Below are 18,914 nucleotides of genomic sequence, written 5' to 3' on the forward strand. Positions count from 1 at the left end.
ATCCTCAGAGGACACAGGGGGAAACACATGTGGAGGGAGTACAATAGCAAAATTATACTGGTAAGATTTTTACATTACTCGATATGTATATATTAAAGAATACTGATTGAGAGTATATAATATTTTGTGGTTATTATAATTATCATTATTATTATTAATTCACCACTAGTGTGTTGAGCCTTTTTAATTTAAAGTGCTTCCTTCTGATATGTCAATGTCAACTTTATTCATGAAGCACATTTAACAAGAAAACAGCAATACACAATATATCATAATGATAGTAAAATACAATCTGCTGCGATGATAAACAGAAGAGGGCCAAAAAGAAGAGATGGGTCTTTGACAATGATTTGAAGCGTGAAATGTGTAAAGTATGGTTTAAAATCACATGTTTCTATATTAAAGCAAGGAGATATGAACAAATATATTGAAAAAAAAATACAATACAATACAAACATAACACATAATATAAACACAATAACTAAGAACAATGTGTTTTAGCATTTTAAACAAACAGAAGCCTGCAAACTGTCGCACACACGTCAGCCAATAGCGTCACTCCGAAGGGTTTGAATATCAAACGTGACGGACGCGGTGATTGGCCAGCGCCTGGTTACGTCACAGGTCCCGGAGACGTTACGCTGTCATGGTTACCGTGAAAGACGCTTTGTGGTCTCGGCGGCGGAAGGCGGGGCCACGTGGACAAGAGCCACCGCGGAGGAAAAACAAAACTTTAAACGAGCGGAGAAGAAGACGCGCAGTGTGGAGACAAGTCCACGTGAGGACTTCTATGACTCGCGGATGGGAAGCGTGGGGAGTTTGTTTGCGGAAGTTTTCGCCGCTGGGGGGGGCGGGAAAGAAGAGGCTAGTTTGGAAAGTTAGCATGCGGTAGTTTGGGACAAAAGTAGCCTCGTTCGACCGGTCCGACGTTTTTTTCCACCTGAGTTTGAAATAAAACCCGCGCCGCCTCCGGGATTCTTCACGTGTTTCCTGCTTTTGAAAACAGTGGTGGCGAGGGGACAAGTGGAGCGACTTCAAACTGCGGTGAGTCAAAGTGCTGTGGGTGAGAATGGAGGCAGCTGGGACCGTGGGGTGAGGGGGTGAGGGGGCCAGGGCTGTGTGTGACAGATAATCGCTTTAATAAGATCGATGCTAACGTTTTAATTCCTTTCTAACAATTAGAGGAGCACGTTGTTAATTTGTTCCATTAGCTCTGTGTTATTTTTATACTTACAATATTTACTTTTTCTTAATTCACCCATAAAGTGAATTTATGGGGCTATGCAGTTTAATTTAAACTATTCTCATTTGTTGAGTTTATTTTGTAATTCTGCCTTCACCAAAATGCTCCAAAACCATATGTATTGTTAGTTTTCAAGTATTTATGAGATAATCCTTTAATGTGGGAGGTTTTTCATGTTACGGCAGCAAAGGGATAGTAGAAAATAGAAACATCAGCAAAAGTAACAAGTAAACATAAAGAAATAGAAATCATTTGTGCAGTGTAAACAGGACATACAATGGAATCTATTAATTTAAAGTGTATTCAACTGAAAATGTGATAAATAAGTAAACATACATGATAAAATAAAGGAAAAATTGAAATAATATATACAATATAAACAGGATACAGCGTATTGCACATATAAGACATTGACATTGCACTGATACAAATTGAGTATTGCTCAGTTAAAATAATTCAATCTGAGTGAGATGTGTCAGATAAGTGTGCTTAAAAAATGTATAATCTATAATAGTCAATTTATCAGTTAATTATTCGTCTGGAAGTGGACTTATTTTTGTTGATATACTGTTTAAGTTAGTTTTTAAGTTATAATGATTAGAATTTAGCAGGTTCCAGATTCTTAAAAGTGAAGATTTCTTGCTTTATGTTGTTTGAATGCATGGAACATTTTTTATTTAAAATAGCTAACAGAGAAATTAATCTATTAAAAGGTCTGTATATAACTATTCACTCAAAGAGTGTTCAAAATAATTTAAATATTGAGTTGCAGCCCTGGTTTAATGCTTCAAATCAATGTTTGATCACAACAGGCTGCTGGTGGTGACGAGTGAATTATTTCTTCATCTTAGTGATTACTCCTCCAGTCATAGGTTTTGCTACTTTGTTTCTCACAGTTCTCCTGTTGTGTCCATGTAGGATGACACCCACACAATAGTGTTGGCAACCTGCAAGTGTTTTGGTTCCCACACACTGGATCTCACAGCCCCCTACAACAAAGATGAGGATACAGGGACAGCCTGAGGGCGCAAGGAGGCGTCTGGATTTAAATGCACTCGGTGAGCTCAGGGGTGTGGAGATCATCCGTGGTCGGACAGGATATGGTTTTACTATTTCTGGACAGAGGCCGTGTTTGTTGAGTGGCATCCTGGAGGGAAGTCCTGCTGACCTGGTGGGACTCAAACAAGGGGATCGCATCATGGCAATCAATGGAACAGACGTGTCCGCTGCTTTGCATGAGACTGTTGTGCAGCGGATTGGCAGCTGCAAAGGACCGTTGCGGTTGGTGGTGCATGCTGACAGCCGAATAATGGGGAACCCCATCCTTCATGATGAAAAATTCGAGATGAGCAATAAAAGGGGGTTTTACCAAAAGGCAGGTGTTCTTCGCACTATCTCTCACGATTCAAGCAATTCCTCCTTTAACTCCAGTCACGCTGTCACCACCAAACAGAGGCCTGTGTCTGAGCCTGACATGTCACAGTGGTCCCAGCAGTGGAGTGTTTTAGCTGAGCAACCAAAGGAGAAAACACCCAGAGTGGCGTACTCAGACTCTGTGTTCACAGTCCCAGAGGACGTCAACCCAGACTGGGGTATTTTAAACATGACCTTGGTGGTCGGCTACCTGAGCTCCACAGAGCTGATTTTGAGCACTACAGAATCAGAGGAGGACTGTTTAAAGGCCATTAGGGAGCGAATACGACAGTTGGGAACAGAGCAGGATACCCATACTCTGGTGATGATGAAAATTATGTTTGACTGCATCCGCCTTTGTGATGACGCAGGAGCTGTTTTGGCAGCCCTCCCCGCTGAGAACCTCGTCTTAGGAGCTGTGTGTGCTGAAGACCCTCGGTTCTTTTGCCTGGTCACTACAGCTCATATAATAGATGGCCATGTACCAGAGGAGGGTCCTCTTCGGGCCTCCTGCCATGTGTTCTTTATGGACCCAGAGCTGGGAAACCATGAGGACCACAAAGGGATCGCTGGACGCTTTGGCTTTGACTGCACTCCAGATCCAGATGCATTGGGCTGCCTGGAATTCCCTCAGACTCCCCCCGATGTCCTTCACTTTGTCACTGTCCTGTACAGTGACATGGGAGAGGCTGTGGAGAGGCTCCGGGGGAAACTGGACATGGAGGCTCAGCAGCAAGCCAAGGAGAATGGCAGCACTGGCAAACAAGGCAGCGCCAGCAGCAATGGGGACAGTGGTATAGGAAATGCGTCCCCCCCTGAGGAGAGAGCAGATAGGGATTTCCCTCCTGCAATCCAAACCCACCCTGGGGCCCACCTCCCCAGCTGTCCGTGGGATTATCCTCCGACTGAAGACCTTACCCCAATAAACCTCTCTGAGGATGGTCAAAAACTTAATCCAGAGAACAGTGCCAGCACACATTCCCTTTCAGAATCTCTACCTGGACCTGATTCACTAACCAGCTTTTACGGAGGTCCCCCACCCAGGCTCGAGTTCCAGTTCAAGCCCCCACCACCTCCTCTGCTTTTAGGTAAAAAAACAAACGTCTTTGGAGAGTCTTTAAGAGGCAGCCAAAGGTGGTTCTCTAAGCAGAAGTGGCCTAAAGCCCCAAATGGTGACCCTGAGCCTCCAGTGATGATCACCAACAACTGCTCCTCGTGTGTTAACCTTAGCTCAAGCACGAATAACCTGCCGCCCCCCATGCACCAGATTCCTTCAGAAAGATACCAGTCAGCAGAGGTCATGATGCTACCTCCCAGAGAGGAATGGACCAAGAGGTTTCTGGAGGAGAAACAGCGGAAAGATTGTAGCAGCAAACACGTGAGTAAGCTTTGTTTGCATGCAACATTTAAAATGGCACATTAATCACATGTCAAGGTACTTTCCTTACTCACGAGCAGTGGTCTATTCACCCTATTTGATTATAACCAAACAGAACAGTGACAACATTTACGTAGACAGCAATTTTCTGACTATCGATCTTATTCTCCTGACTAAGACATTATTTTGATTATGATATTTACATGCATTGCTAATAGAATATTTCATTCATATTCCCATTTACATGTAACGGAGCATAGTCTGATTATGATTCATGTCAACATTAAGTCCACTGGTTTCCACTCAAATACTGATATTGAACTCAATTCAATTAAAGTGAGCAAAATAATTTCTACTGCTCAAAGTACAGATTTATTAAATTCTGATGACTCTTCTTTTTGCTCATATACTTGTATCCTTGTGGATAATTTCTTTGCCATGTGGCTGAGAAAAAACTTCATGCAAAGTGACATTAAATAGTTCCATTGTCCGAGAGCATCTGTTTCTGTACTTGGTTTGTGTCTAACACAGCAGTACAGGAAGTATTAAATGTTCACGGGGAGTTAAGTTTCCAGACATTGAGGGCCGGGGGTGTTAGCAAGTCTGTTTTTTGTGTCACCTGAAGTGAGATACAATACTACTATTTCAACAGTCAATTGGTGCTGAGTGTGAATCGGACTCAGAAAGCACCTGTTGTAACTCAATGATGTCTTTGTCATGCATGTTTTCTGTGCGTGTGATGTTCTTCTCCCTGGCCACAAGATGTCCCTGTGTTCCCATGTAGTCCAGGAAATGAGCTGTGACATTGATGTGTTTGCAGTGTCATTAATTAGTTTCTTTCTTTCAGCCACAGAAATGCTGACATATAGTCACAGATATTTTTGTGAAAGGTTAAATATTAAAAGGCAGCATAAGTTACGTTCAGAGTGTGTTTGTATTTTAACAACACAAATATTAGTAGTAGTAATAGTTTTTTTTAAACACCCTATTTTCAGCATTTACTGGAGTTTGCCTCCTTCATTGAAGTATTTATACACCAGAGCTGGATCGTGCTTTAGTCCCCGAGCTGTTAAATCAGAAAGAAGACAATCTTGTGCAGGAAGCCAGGGAAATTGCAGGGTAGAGCCTGCGTCATGCAGTGGTAATTATCTGCAATTCTTCAACTCTTATTTGAAACTTTGGACACAGCGGCTCTCATCATCAGAATAGGGGTTACTGGTTAAACTGCATAATCATTCCCGCAGTGATGGGCAGGCAGATAACCATAGTGCTTCTCTCTGATTTCCAATTGTAGTTTGTGACAGATGAAGTGTTTCTGTTTTGGTGCTTTGTAACTGGGCACGTTCATATTAGCCTAATGCTACCAGTTTTCACTTGCAATTGTGTGTTATGACTCTCATAAGTTCAAATAAAGAAAACTGTCATACCTGCATTTTAATTACACAAGTATAATGACAATAAACTTGAATTAAATTAATTTACCTTTTTAGGACTTTGAATAAGTATGCTACTTGTACAAGGACATCAAGGTTCGTAAAGGTTCCACTATTGTTTGTGTGCTCATCTGTCTCTCCTTTATTTTGACAGGGCTCCAGGTTTTGGGGAATGGGTGTTGCTCGTGCCTCAAAGCGCCGCTCTGCCAAACGTCTCAGCCTGGCACGGTCACTGGATGACCTTGAGGTATTCATCAAATTCTTTTCTTATTGTTAGTTTTCCCAGCATGTGAGTTATTGAGTGGTTTTAAAATAACAAAAACTGACAGTGTTCTATGTGAAGCACACCACTTTTCCCATTTTAGAATTTACACTTTTTTAAATCCAAGTTGACGGTCTGACAGTGTTCTGTATTTTCCATTCTGCTGGGTCTGTATGCAGAGAGGTTTGTCAGATTCTATAATGGCACATTCAGGTGAACCATTGTGACCGATTCTGCTCCAGTTCCAGCTCTTTTTTTAACCTTTCATTTCCGTTGCCTTGAACTCTGCTTTTGCTGCTGCACTTGCGCACAGGGGGGACAGCACAAAGTGGTCTTTGTGCGGGGGCCAGAGGCACGGTCCTGTTTGTTTGGTCTCGCTAATGAGCACTGCCGCGCGACTGAACATCGCGCTCACAGTCTCTCATATAAATGCTGCAGAGGAACTCTGCTTCTCTAGTCGTCCCTGCGTGCACGCATTACTCATACACAGCTGATTCACATTCATAAAAACACACGCACACTGTTCCTTCATCTCATAATTGCTCTGAACGCACATGAACAGACACAAAAACAAACCAAAAAGTGGTGTACTGTATTGCGTATCCAACTATCGGTCACACGCAGACACACCTGCAGACCACACATTGTACTCAAAGAGACTCACCACAGTTCTCCTCCTCAGGATTACTCTTACACGCACTATAAAGCGCTGTTGTTTAAAATCTCATGGTCTGCTCCAGATGTACAGCCACAGGATTAAAGGTGGCTTTAAAAAGGTACAGCCACAGAATTCTCGCTTGCATATAGCAGAACTTCTTTAACTTGTTGATTTAAGGCTCATTCATGTTGCTGTTACAAACGAAGAGATCAGTCTGTTTTACACAATGTAACCATCACTCCCCACATGCGTCCTTTATGTGTGATAAAGGTTTAGATATTACGCCAAAAGCGGGCTATTGTAAGTCTCTCTACAAAAAGTCCTGCCATTGTTCATTATTTGTCTTTGTGTCCTATGAATGTCTCGTTTGAACTATTGGTTTTATGGTGGTGCTGCTCCATTTTGTCTGTTTGGTCCTTATGCGTCCTTATCCTAACAAGTATTTAACGTTGAGCATAAATGAGTAATGAGTTACTGTAATCACCAGATCACAGTACATTCAGGTTCTCATACAAAAGAAAACAAATATGCTTCAGATACTAAAGATACACCCCCTCATCCATACTGTTTGTTCATATCATAGAAACAAGTCGTTAAATCGGAATGTGTGGAGAACCCCTTTCCACATGTTTGTGTTGGTTTGATGATGTGATTTAATGCATTCAGTTGCTATGGCCGTGGTGTCGCAGCAGTTGCTAAGTGTGGTGAATCTATCAAAAGTTTACCTAACAACTGCTGCAGGCCTTATGAGACATTCATCCAGCTCTCAGTTTAGTTTGAAATGTGGAAAGTGGGAACCTTCAGGGTGTAATCCGTTTCTGTGGTCGATATTTTTTCATGGAACAAACTAACATTGGCTCGGTGGTGAGCAGGATGCTTTCACATTTGTGGTATCGTGTCGACTTCTTTTCTCTTTTTTTTTACATGATGAGTTTGCTTTGTTACCGATATTTTGTCACCTTTAATACCTGGACTATATCAGGACCTGTAAGGAGACAGGCTCATGCTGGTTTTAAAATCTTAAAAAGTGTCAGCATTGTTAAAAAGGCTGAGTTTGACCACGTGAGATAAGTTGAGTTTTGTTTACCATTTTTCTGTTTACACATCTGACCCAGACAATCTCTTCATATGTGAATTTCAAACCCCAGAAAATGTCTCAATCCAATTTTCAAAATGTCGGCTTACAAAACTAAAAAGACACATTTACATTCGATATATGTTAAGTCAGAATCCATCTGTAGGGCGAACTCATAGCGAAAACACTCTATTCATCTAGGAGCCATGTTTATTGCAGAGGAAGTAAAGGGTGTTAAAGATTTGATTCCTCTGTTCAGAGGTTTCGATAAAATCAATTACAATAAGGATTTGTACCATCAGATTTCTGGTAGCATGCTTCCTATCTTATTGGAAAGTAGTGCTCTGTTTTCGAGGCTCAGTAGAAAACTGAATAAGAGTTAACATCAAACCATAGCAAAAAAAAAAAATATTTTGTCCCATTCACTGTGGTTGTTTATTATATCCTAGATATGTCCTCAAAATTACTCTTTCTAAATCACTCCACTTCAACATTTTCTCTGCTGCAATGTCTCTTTTGTAGACAAGTTATCAGTCATAACTTTAACTCCTTCAGGAAAGACAAGTTTCTCACAATGCGCTGGACTCATCACACTGCATCTAATCGAGAGCCATATTAAACCTGTGCCGCACTTTGCACCTTTACATTCCAAGAAATGACTACATGTTTTATGGTCGTCAAAGGCAACTAGACCCTTGCATGGCACTTGCCCCGGGGGCTCTCATTTCAAGGGCTTCACCCTGAGTTCACGGTCAGAGATCAGATTGTGTATTTACAAAGCAAACCAAAGCCCATTTATTGGCATTACCAATTGCGTTGTTATGAAGATTTGCATACGGTTTATACAAGGTTTGGTGGTTTTACTGAAGCAGCAGATTTGGAGAGCCACTCGTCTCTACACCATCCATCCATTATCTATACCACTTATCCTCGCAGAGAAATGGGGGCTTTAGCCAATCCAAGCTTACTTTGGGGGAGAGGTGGTGTGAACCCTGTAAAACTGGAAACTATGAAGACCTTGTGCATCAGTAGAGTCCGACAAACTCAAGTCTCAGAACTTCCCCTCATCTTTTGAAGGTTGTGCTCCTCTTCAGAGAGAATTCAGAAAATGAATGATTAACTTACCAAACTGAAGCGCTTACCTTGAGTGACTTTGTGCTTTTACATATTCAGTGTAAAAGGATGGAGGGTGCAAGTGTTTGGTTTTTGCAGCGTTTTCTAACTTGTGTGTTTTTGTGAAGGATGTTCTGAAGGACTGCTCTCATGCCAAAAAAAAACCACGATAAGCTCTCAGACAGCGCTCGCATCTGGAATCACAAGGACACCGTGAGACTATTTCGGAGTTCACCATCAGTGCTCGGGGCAGACCCTTGTGGATAACCCCTGTATATGGCCTCGCTGCGTGTTCTGGACGAGCCTAGCACAATTTTGGACACGTGTGGCCATGTTGCTCTTTCCATGGTTAGTGGTGTGCGTCACAGTGGCTAGCACAGGAATGAGCAATTGCTTGTTGTTTTTCTTCACATTACAAAGACTCCGACACGTAGCTTTTTTGCAAACCCACGCACCGAGTCAGAACAGCACACACATAATCTTGTGCCTTTTGGACACATTTGGACCTGTGCTTTTCTAGTTCAATGGAGGGAGAAGCTCCTTTTTAATTCTCTGTTTGTCTTTGAGGTGATTCGTTATGTCCTGCATCCTGTGATGATGTGATTTTGATGTAGGCTGAGCTTTTGTTGTCACGTCGCCTTATGTTTGTGCATGTTGAAGACTGAGTTGCTTTTTACATTTAATTTCCACGCAGAAATTTTCCGAACCCAACTGAAAATGCCCCCACATCTCACCGCACCACTCCACCAGCACTATGAGCAGATTTCTTCCTCCTCCTCCTAGTTACCAGCTCCAAACAGATGCTTTGCAATTTTACAGAGATGACACCATTAGCTGTGTGCTGTGACTGTGTTCACACTGACTCCGTCCTCTGATATGCTGCTGTATGTGAGAACATCTGTTAACATTAGTGCACACTGTTTTATTCAGGCATGCTCTCGGTGCCTGCTGGGAAATTTGGGGCACCTCTTCTTCTGTTTTTTTGCTCCATTAGTGTGAAGTTTCTCCTTTCAGGTGTGGAGACATTAGCAGCTCTCGTTTGCACGCCTGTGGGTAATAGATCTGTCCTGTGGGCGTTTCAGAAAAAACCAAGAGAAGGCATGAAGACACAGAGGCGGGGAGGGGAGGTAAACAGAGAGGAAAGGAGGAGGAATTTACAGCAATGAGAGAGAGAGGAGGGTGGAAGAGGGAGGGAGAGAGAGAGGAACCGGCAGCAGAGGAAGAGAGAGGGAGCTTTTGAACTCCCAGTAGCTGTCAGGATTGCTGGCTCGCCTGCACGCGTTCTCATCCCCTGTTGAGCTCTGTCTCTCTGCGCTGCAAACACTGACACACACACACGCCACGGAGCTCCAGCGGATGGACTCGTTTACACACAGCAGGCGTGTGGAGAAGCGCTGAAGACGAGCCAAACGCACGCACACAGCGCTATACATGGAGCAAACTTTAACTCTCAACTCTGTAAGTCCTTGTCATGAAATCTTGGAAGTCTTCATCTTTCCGTCTGTCCTCACTTTTCTGTTTTGGCGATGCCGACCTCATCTTTCACACTTGCGGTGGTATCTTCCCTGCCACCGTTACTTTTCCTTCTTTGGGCTCTTTGTGGCTCCTGTTGTAGCCTTTGAGCGGCATACAGTGGTTAGTTTGTGTGGTCTGTCAGAGGAATGTTTTGAGTCGTGCCAGCTGAATTCTCATGTGCTTTATGGTACACACAGCACTGCTGTATACAGCAAAATGTGGTGTAGCGCCTACATCAGGATGCATGCTGACTTTAAATTAGACCTAGCTTTACTAAAAGGGGTTTGTAAGGTGACCCAGGATTATTCTTGTGAACTCTATGAGCCTTTGAATGACGTGTGCTCTGCTGTACTCGCCCTGAGAGGTGAAGCCTTCTCACAGTCAGTTGGTGACAATGGGAGAAGTTAAAATTCTCTGAGGTTGTGGCTGTCCGACAGAATTTAAATTTCAGGGAATCTTCAGGAGCAATGAATTTACAGTGGTCATGTTACAGCAAGACTTTAGTTTGAACTTGAAATGGTTGCCTGTGATTTTATCTTGCCTGTGTTTGCGTTGTGCAGACATGTCCTTGCTCTGATTCACAGACTTATTATTCACTAAAATATGTCCTACTTTTGGTGCTGCATTATCTTTTTTGCTCAACTATATTGCATTAGTTACTAAGATTGGATGCCACACTTGATTATATGAATCACTCTGTCTATTATTGATGAGGGTGTTATGACTTGAGAATAGGAACCAGAATAGTGTGTTCGTGGGGATCAGCGTTACAGATAGGAGAACACGACGCACATCTCACTGACATCACATGGCCAGCTCTGGAGTGTGGGTGGACATTTGCACTCACGAAATGTGTCCTTAGGCTGGCATTATAGGAGGCAAACACTAAGCAGCCTGACATTTTGTAAGTGTCTCTACTATATGATTTCTTTTCTCCTTCTTCTCCTCCTCCTTGCGAAAGACATTTCACTGCAATTACTTGTGAATTGCTCTTTTCAAACAACTAACTGGAAAAACAGCGCGTTAACACAACAAAACTTAGTACTCGAGTAGAAGTTACTTAAACTGTCCGGCTGACGTTCGCTGCATGAACGTGCAACAGCCAATAACCAGATGACCAGATGTGGCTGTGGTTGCTGAGTTTGCTGTTTGACCGAGCTGTAACCACGGAAAATACCCGCTGCCTCGCCATCTCTGGACGGAGATGCACTGTAGCTCCACTCTTGGCAGTTGTCACGCGAAACGCTATGACATCATTTATCAACATCCATGATTATGATGTGTCTTTTTAGTTAACCTCATATCATCATCTGTTGATTGGCATTAGTAAAAGCAGTCTGAACCATGATTTCTATACATCTGATACACAACTGCAGGGAATGATTCACCACTCACTGTTTACCTTCCTCAATTGTACTATTATTACATTTCTCTGCTTCACCGAAAGGGAATCTACTGCCAAGGGTGTGGAGGTTACTCAACAAGGAACGGCTCAAGACCTGCCAAAGTCTTTTATCACCTCCCTGGTAACAGTTTAGACATGTCTGGGATACAGCGAGCTGCCTGTCGTGTTTGACTCTTTACCCCAAACCTGTAGCTCAGATAACACTGACGTGGATTTGCATTGAGCAAGACGGACCTGTCTCATTAGAACTTGATGGGATGATAAGAACACCCAGAGCTGAGTGTAGTTGTTATCGTTTTTTCCTTGCATTGGCACGAGATGCTGCAGAATCAGGCCACGGTCGCACTGTGGAAGTCATAAACATGGATTGTCAGGGCAGACAAGTTCTCCCTGTGATATTGTGTCTCTTGGCGCTCTACTTTGGCAGTGTAAACACTAACTTCTCCTCATGCACTTTTTCTATAAACATCATCATCCTGTGGTCAACATGTAGAAATATATAGCTTCGTTTTGTTTTATGACCTCGTTGCGTTGGGTTGTGGAAAATGCCACGACGTGTTGTGTCCTGCACCCTGAGGTGTTTTTAAAGGCAGTAAATGAAAAGGTTGCCCTGAAATGCAAATTAGGTAGTGCTAGATAACTCAAGGCTTGATGCAAAATGGCAGAAGCTTATTTATGACTAACTGTAACTGTCTTTTATGAAGGATTGTGTGTGCAGACGGAGCACTTTTTTTGCAACAAAAAAACCTCACAACAAAGTATTGTATAACCAGCTATTCAGCTTAAACAATACTGTGAGCATTGTCATGATTTTGATATCATGCCAAATATCAGGAGAGATTTAGTGTCCTCCTACAGCCCTCAGTCTAAAGGGATGGACTTAAGCCAAACTTGTCTTCACCTCTTCCCCAGTCTCATCCATCCAGTTAATGTTCCCTGCATAGCCAATAGGATTAGTGCACCCCATAAGGTCAGAAGGACTCCCACAGGAAATAAACAATTATGCCAGTTCCTTGTCACAGGCATTAAATAGTCTTGTACACTCCAGGGAGGCAGATATGCATACATATCTTGGCCTTATCATCTCTCAAGCAAATGTACCCATTCACCCAGTCTTTTCAAAACAACACACACGTTCATGTAAGTAAGTTTGGTGGAAAACATGGAGTGGGGGGTTCCCAGGGCTAATTATAGGTCTCAGGTTTCAGGTTGGAAAGTCCATTTGTGGTGTTTTTTTATGAAAGACAAGGAGACTTGCAGCAGGAGGGTGTGGTGGCATCTTATGTGGTTTTACCCACCTAAAGCCCTCCAGGCTCATGTGTGCGCAGCCTTTTTTCTTTGATAATAAATGGAGATGGGAGGGGTCTTGGTCTCTGGTTCTAGTTTTTGCTCTCTTCAGTTATTCTATTTTCGTGGGATCCAGCTGTGTTGTGCCGCACTTCATGTGTGTTTCTCCAACACAACAAAGGGAGTTAATGTTATGTGTGCATGCTTGTGTTAAGGCTCCACAGTTGTAGTGACTGAGTCGAGTGTCTACTAACATGAGCTGAACAGGTTCAGACAAAGTTAAGATCCGAATTGACATTGTTATTGGTTGGGAAAGAGGGAGTCTGATATTGGTTGGATTGCCTCAGCAAGTAGGGCAGCAAAGGGAAAAATGTAAACAGGTTAGCACACCCTGTCAGCTTCTTCATCAGCAGCAAGTGGCTCACACACACATACACACACCTATGTGCACCCACACACAGCAGAGGCACTGCAGAAATCATAGTAATGCCACTTTAATCCAGACAGGAGCAGAGCCGTCACCATCTGCTGTGGCTCACCGGTTAGCATTGGGGTACCGGCAGTAGATTACAGCTGATCAAGGGGATTAAGAGATGAAACGCACTGTGACGATGGCCTCTGTTTGCATGCAAATCACTCATGTCTTTAAAGACACTGAGAGAGCAACTCATTTGTTTACTGAGAGGATTACGCCTCGACACAAGTCTGGACTCTTTGCTCGGCTCATGACCCAGGGCCTGACGTTTGTCCACCCAGCATCGTTATAAACATGAACTTTTGTTTGTTTAACAGGAAAATCCCTTTCGTTTATTTGTTTCTAAATCAAACTTTTCAGAGAGCAACATAATGAAATCACATTTAGCTATCTAAATGTATCCACCCATCCATTATCAGTACTGCTTATCCTTCGAGGGTCGCAGGAGGTGCCTGCTGGAGCCAATACAAAGGGACGTTGTTAGGTCCTGTTCAGTCCTGGTATTAACGTCTGTCTCGGGTGATGAAGCACAGGCGTGAACGCACCCAAGATACACTGAGGATGCCAAGTGAGGTCCATGGTCTGGGACACATGTGACCTCATTCTTTTAGCAGTGTGAACACACGTGTCCTGGGCCCATTCAAGTATACTACATCCTCTGACCCCCTACAGTTTAATAATTAACTGAAACTATTATTACACTTCTCAGTGTTTCCCAATCCATTGATTTATTTGTGGCCACCTCTGCAATATTAAGTCTGACTTCCACATATTGATTTTCTATTTTCTTTTCACTGTTTCAAATGAGTAAAATCGTATTTCATTATAGAGCGGAGCAGAGTATTGATTCACTTAGCCCCTCCTTGCTTGCTCTCTCTCTCAGCCTCTTTCTTTCACACACACACATACACACACACACTGTAAATGAACCCGTCTGTCAAACTCAGACAGGCTAAAATCAACATCACTTGGTTTTTGCAAACAGAAATGAAGTACGTATTTGTTTGCATACAGAGCAGGGAAGTCAGAGCCAATCACATGTGGTTAGAGGAGACACAATCTAAAGCCAGGTGTGGACTGCACGCTTAAAGCTGTTCATTTATGTTTGGATCACCAGAGACGGATGTTAGTACCAGGTCTGAACTATAAACCATGTATATAGTACAAAATATCCTGGATGCAGGTGCCTCCATCTTTTCCTTGTGACATGGTGTTAAGCCACGGTATTGCGGTCCATGGAAGTGACAGGGTTTATAACCTATACAGCAACCAGGGGGCAATAAGGGTGATATGGCCTCACTTTGGTGAAACTGACATGTTGTCTGAACAGGGCCACAGTTATTGTGACAAAGTTTTTTAACCCCACTCTTCTGTGCTGCTTGTAGCGGAGATACAGCTGAAATATGGAGGATCAATTTCTATTTAAAGGTACTATTCAGTATATTCATGTTTACAAACCAAAACATATTTTAGTTAAAAAACACCAATGTATTAAATTTAATATTCAAATCCAGGATGATTTCAAATCTAAGGAAAAGTGTAATTATACCACTGGCATCATTTCTTGGGCTCTCGTGACTAGAATAGGATTCGTCATTATCTGTTAAAATGTTTGATATTTGCAAGACCATGAAGATAATGTGACTGTATGACAGGAATAATAATAGCTAAGGAGACTCTAATTGTGTTCATGTTGTTTACCATTCCTGGTCCCTTCCCTTCGCATCACATCAGCATGCTGACCTCATCAGATCGTTGCTAATGTGATAGAGAATCTGGCATATTTGTGGTGACAAACAAGATTACTCAATAAAAACACTGGGTTCCAATCGTTTACCACAAGGTTGTCTGTCGTCTGTCTATACTTATCTACGCTTAGATATTGTCAAATGAGTTTCATAATTCTCTGAATCAGTCTTCCTCCCTCTCTTTCTCTCTCACACTCCTTGCTTGGTTGGGAAAGAAATGTCTCTTCCATCTTATCAGTCACCGCACCCTCTCCCTCCCTCCCTCTAAAGGAAGTTGCCTCCATGCGCGAAGCTCTTTCTTGATGTTATTTTCAGGGAATAGTTTGTCGTCTGCCGCAGATAGCAGGTCCAGATTATTTTCCGTCCTCGGTCAAGATTGCTTGGCGGAGAGCTTGACATGCAATTAGGTCTTGTGACAAGCGGCGCTCATTGTCGCTGTGAAGCCCGTGTGGAAATGTTTTGCACATTGATTAAATCAAGCGAAGGCTCAGAGCTCACGTGAATCCTTTTTACTTTGTGGCAACAGGCTTGATTTCTTGAAATGTTTTTCCTGGGGGCATTTTGCTGGAAAAGTCAACATTCTTCGCTCCTGTTATGAACCTATAGATGTGCTCACCTGGCTGCACACCGCTCTCTGCCTCAGGGGGGTCAAAGAGCAAAAGTAGAGCAGGTGGGCTGAAGTAGAGCATTCTGCGTTCTGTGATTTTTTAACCACAGTTATGGATGACTCAGCTCAGCGCCATGAATAGCTTCTAATTACTGCAGGACTGATAATCTGCACATGAAAGCGCACATGCTTTCTGTGCTACAGTTCTATATTATATCATTAAGTATACTCTCGTAATTATCTGCACACTACATTGTTTTTTAATACATAACATTTTGTACTAAAATGATACAACATATGTGATGGTGGACATGAAACATGACTTTGGAAAGCTTCTGCAAATTACAACTCTCAAAGAGAATAGATTCTCCAGAGATTTCATTCTTTATTTAGTATTTTTGAGATGTTACTGGAGCTGTATCAACACTGTCAAGAATAATTTAAAATGTATCCAGCTGTGAGAGCTTGTCTATTCCTGTTGTGATTTGTATTATAGGGCAGTAATGCACACAATGAACACAGATAATTTTGCTGTCCTCATGTCCCAGTGAGGTGTCCACATGATTGCTTATATTCGTCTTATTCAGCTTATTCGTCTCAAAAAAAGCTGTTTCCAGCGACAAAATTTAAATGTAAAATATCTGGATCCTTACATTTTTCTGGAGTTTGTCTTTCACATTTAGAGATTGTAGCAGGACGATGTGTGAGTCAACAGGAAAATATCTGGAACATTCAAGTGGCACCTGGGTAGAGCAGCAGGAGGCCGGACATGACACATTCTTATATGAGAAGCACTGTTTTTCTTTACAGCACATAACCTTACAGGATCGATATTGAATTGTAGGTTCTGCAGTTTTTTACAAACATATGAATGAAGCTTTGTGATGCTGACTACAAATCATATTCTCCACGTAAAGAGACATTAAGGAACATGTCAGTGTGTAGTACTGCATAGCTCTGGATGAAATAAGAATCAAAAATGTCTTTCTTCTTTCTTTTCAATATATATGTTTATTGCAGTAATTTTCATGATTCAGATAAGTCTCTGAATTGCTCTCGATGGGTTTACTTCTCTCACTTCCAGTTTCTGTTGCATCATGTGGTATAATGCCGCGCTGTCGTTTGTTGAGGGAGAAAGTGGGAACACTTGTTTTGATGCAGCTGATTTCCCTAATGACAATGCTGCAGAGTCGTTGTCACTTGGAAGTGAGATTGAAAAGGCGTATGAATGGAGGACACATTTTTAATATGATTCATCGTGGGAGCCCTACTCAGACGCCAGCAAGAAAATCACATCATTAGCACTTTTTATACATTATTTTTACATTTATTTGTGATGTGTGTGATTGTTGTAATTTGTGAAATGCAAAAATTCACATAGCCATTAAAAATGTAACAAAATATTTGTCTGTAACAATCTGGCGCAACACATGAAAGTGTCCACCATTATTTATATGCATTGTACATTTCAGTGCAAAGTACAAATCTATGCAACCCAGTGCATGTGAAGCGGACTGAGACCTTTTCCTCATATGTTGACATACATGAAGACACGCCTCTCCTGAGGGCATTAGGATGCCATCTGCGGTTTGCCCCTTCAAACCATCAACACAGGCATGAAAATATTACAAACATCCAATATATTCAAAGGGGTAGACCATGTAGCAATCTAATTAAACAGGAGGAATCTACCATGAGAAGCAGGCTGTTAATAAATACTGTATCTCATCCATTATTTATGGAAAAATTAAGTCAGAAGAGCGCAAACTTGTCCGCTAGAAAACCTCAGAACACAAGCCCTATTATTCAAGAATAATCGGTTCTCGAAATACAGAGATTTAGAAGATATGTGGAGGCGCAGAAACACAGCGGAGACGAGGAGGGTTGCCAGAATATAAAAGGGAAAAAGAAAAAATATTTTCCTTTTCTCGTACATGAGCTACATTGCTCGCAGAAAACACCAATTGAAGCGATTGCTGTTGGGGTCATAAGAATGGTGACCGCGGATGATGAAGCTCAGAGTTCAGCTCAGAGACGACCAAACTTTTATTTTGATTAAACCAAATCCATCTGGTTTCCATTTAAGTTTCGACTGAGTACTTATTTCTGAGAGAGGGGTGGGGGTCCATGACTGGAAACAAAAGAGGAGGGAAGGCTGCTGTGGTTTTCACATAGCGAGTGTGTGTTTTTGTTGCAATAGTTGAGGGTGGTGGGGGGATTGATTCATCTGATTCCTTCATGCCACTGTGGCACAAGCTGTATGTATTGTCTGCTGGGTTACCATGGCAACAGCTGCAGAGTAAGGAAATCTTTCTTTCCTCCTTCATACCCCCACCCTCCTCCTCTTCTTCCTTGCTGTCCTGTACCTTGTCAAATTTCTGCTTCCCTCTTTCTCCCTCCCTCCCTCCCTCCGTCTTTCCGACTTGTACAGACATGGTTTTCTGAGTTTTGGGTGGGGAGTGTTCAGGTATGCATTCACACACACACACACACACACACACACACACACGCATACACACACACGCACACATTCTGTCTGTGTGCTGCTGGTGTAACAGACTAGCGAACAATGAGTCTCAAAAAGAGACTTTCCTTTAAGAGGACCTGGAACTTCGGCACTGTAAGTAAACTGTGGTTCGCTGCCTGAGCCTCCTCTCCTTCCTCTGTATGAAGCGGTGAAACTCCTATTGTTAAGTCAGCTGTTTTTCTCATTAATTTCCCTCTTTGTCGCTCTTCTCTCCAATGTTCTGAACAGCTGTTTGAAGCTGCGGGGACTCGTGGCTGTTTGTTTGCGGGGTGCTAGAATCAGCCTTGACTTGATTTTTCTTTTCTTTTTTTATCCGTGTGTTTAACAGTTTACATCTCAACCCAGAAACTGACGGCAGGAACATGCCTAAACAAGACAAAACTCACTTTTGACACATCAGAAATCACTTTGTGAGCGGAGTGAATGAGCTGCATTTACATTTGTGTAATGTTGATTATCTTTTAACTCATTCAACTAGGTCAGGTGTCAGCCAAGTAAAATCCTGTAATCGTATACCAACTGTTCAGCTAATTGATTAGTCACTGGGTTAATAAAAAAAAATGCATTATCCCAATAGATAAACTAATAAGAGCAGTGAATGCACTCTGCCTGACAGCTTTATTAGACTAAATAAATCATAGATATTTAGAAAAGATTAGTCTTTGCAGCATATTTAATTTAAAGCTAATTATTAGAGCAAACACATATTGAGTGTTTGCTGTTGAGCTGTGATATGCAAACTGATGTTTGACCTTTTGGTCGTTTGTTTTACTGA

The 18,914-nt window shown here is 42.2% G+C and overlaps 1 protein-coding gene across 6 annotated transcripts in view; it reads left to right on the forward strand.

Moving 5' to 3' along the window:
- Nucleotides 1-865: 865 nt before the first annotated feature.
- rgs12a (regulator of G protein signaling 12a) overlaps nt 866-18,914 on the forward strand; it is a 35,677-nt gene continuing 17,628 nt past the window's right edge. For 3 of the 6 annotated variants that reach the window (XM_020095657.2, XM_069518756.1, XM_069518758.1), the window contains exons 1-3: nt 866-1,044; nt 2,162-4,034; nt 5,622-5,714. In XM_020095657.2, the coding sequence (XP_019951216.1) occupies nt 2,244-4,034; nt 5,622-5,714 (1,884 nt within the window). In that variant the 5' untranslated portion in view covers nt 866-1,044; nt 2,162-2,243. Of the gene's footprint in view, nt 1,045-2,139; nt 4,035-5,621; nt 5,715-9,864; nt 10,034-18,166; nt 18,233-18,914 lie in introns of those variants that run through there. The other 3 variants (XM_069518757.1, XM_069518760.1, XM_069518759.1) reach the window with 3 other exon arrangements.

This window comes from Paralichthys olivaceus, chromosome 22, assembly GCF_024713975.1.
Source record: "Paralichthys olivaceus isolate ysfri-2021 chromosome 22, ASM2471397v2, whole genome shotgun sequence".
Classification (NCBI taxonomy): Eukaryota; Metazoa; Chordata; class Actinopteri; order Pleuronectiformes; family Paralichthyidae; genus Paralichthys; species Paralichthys olivaceus.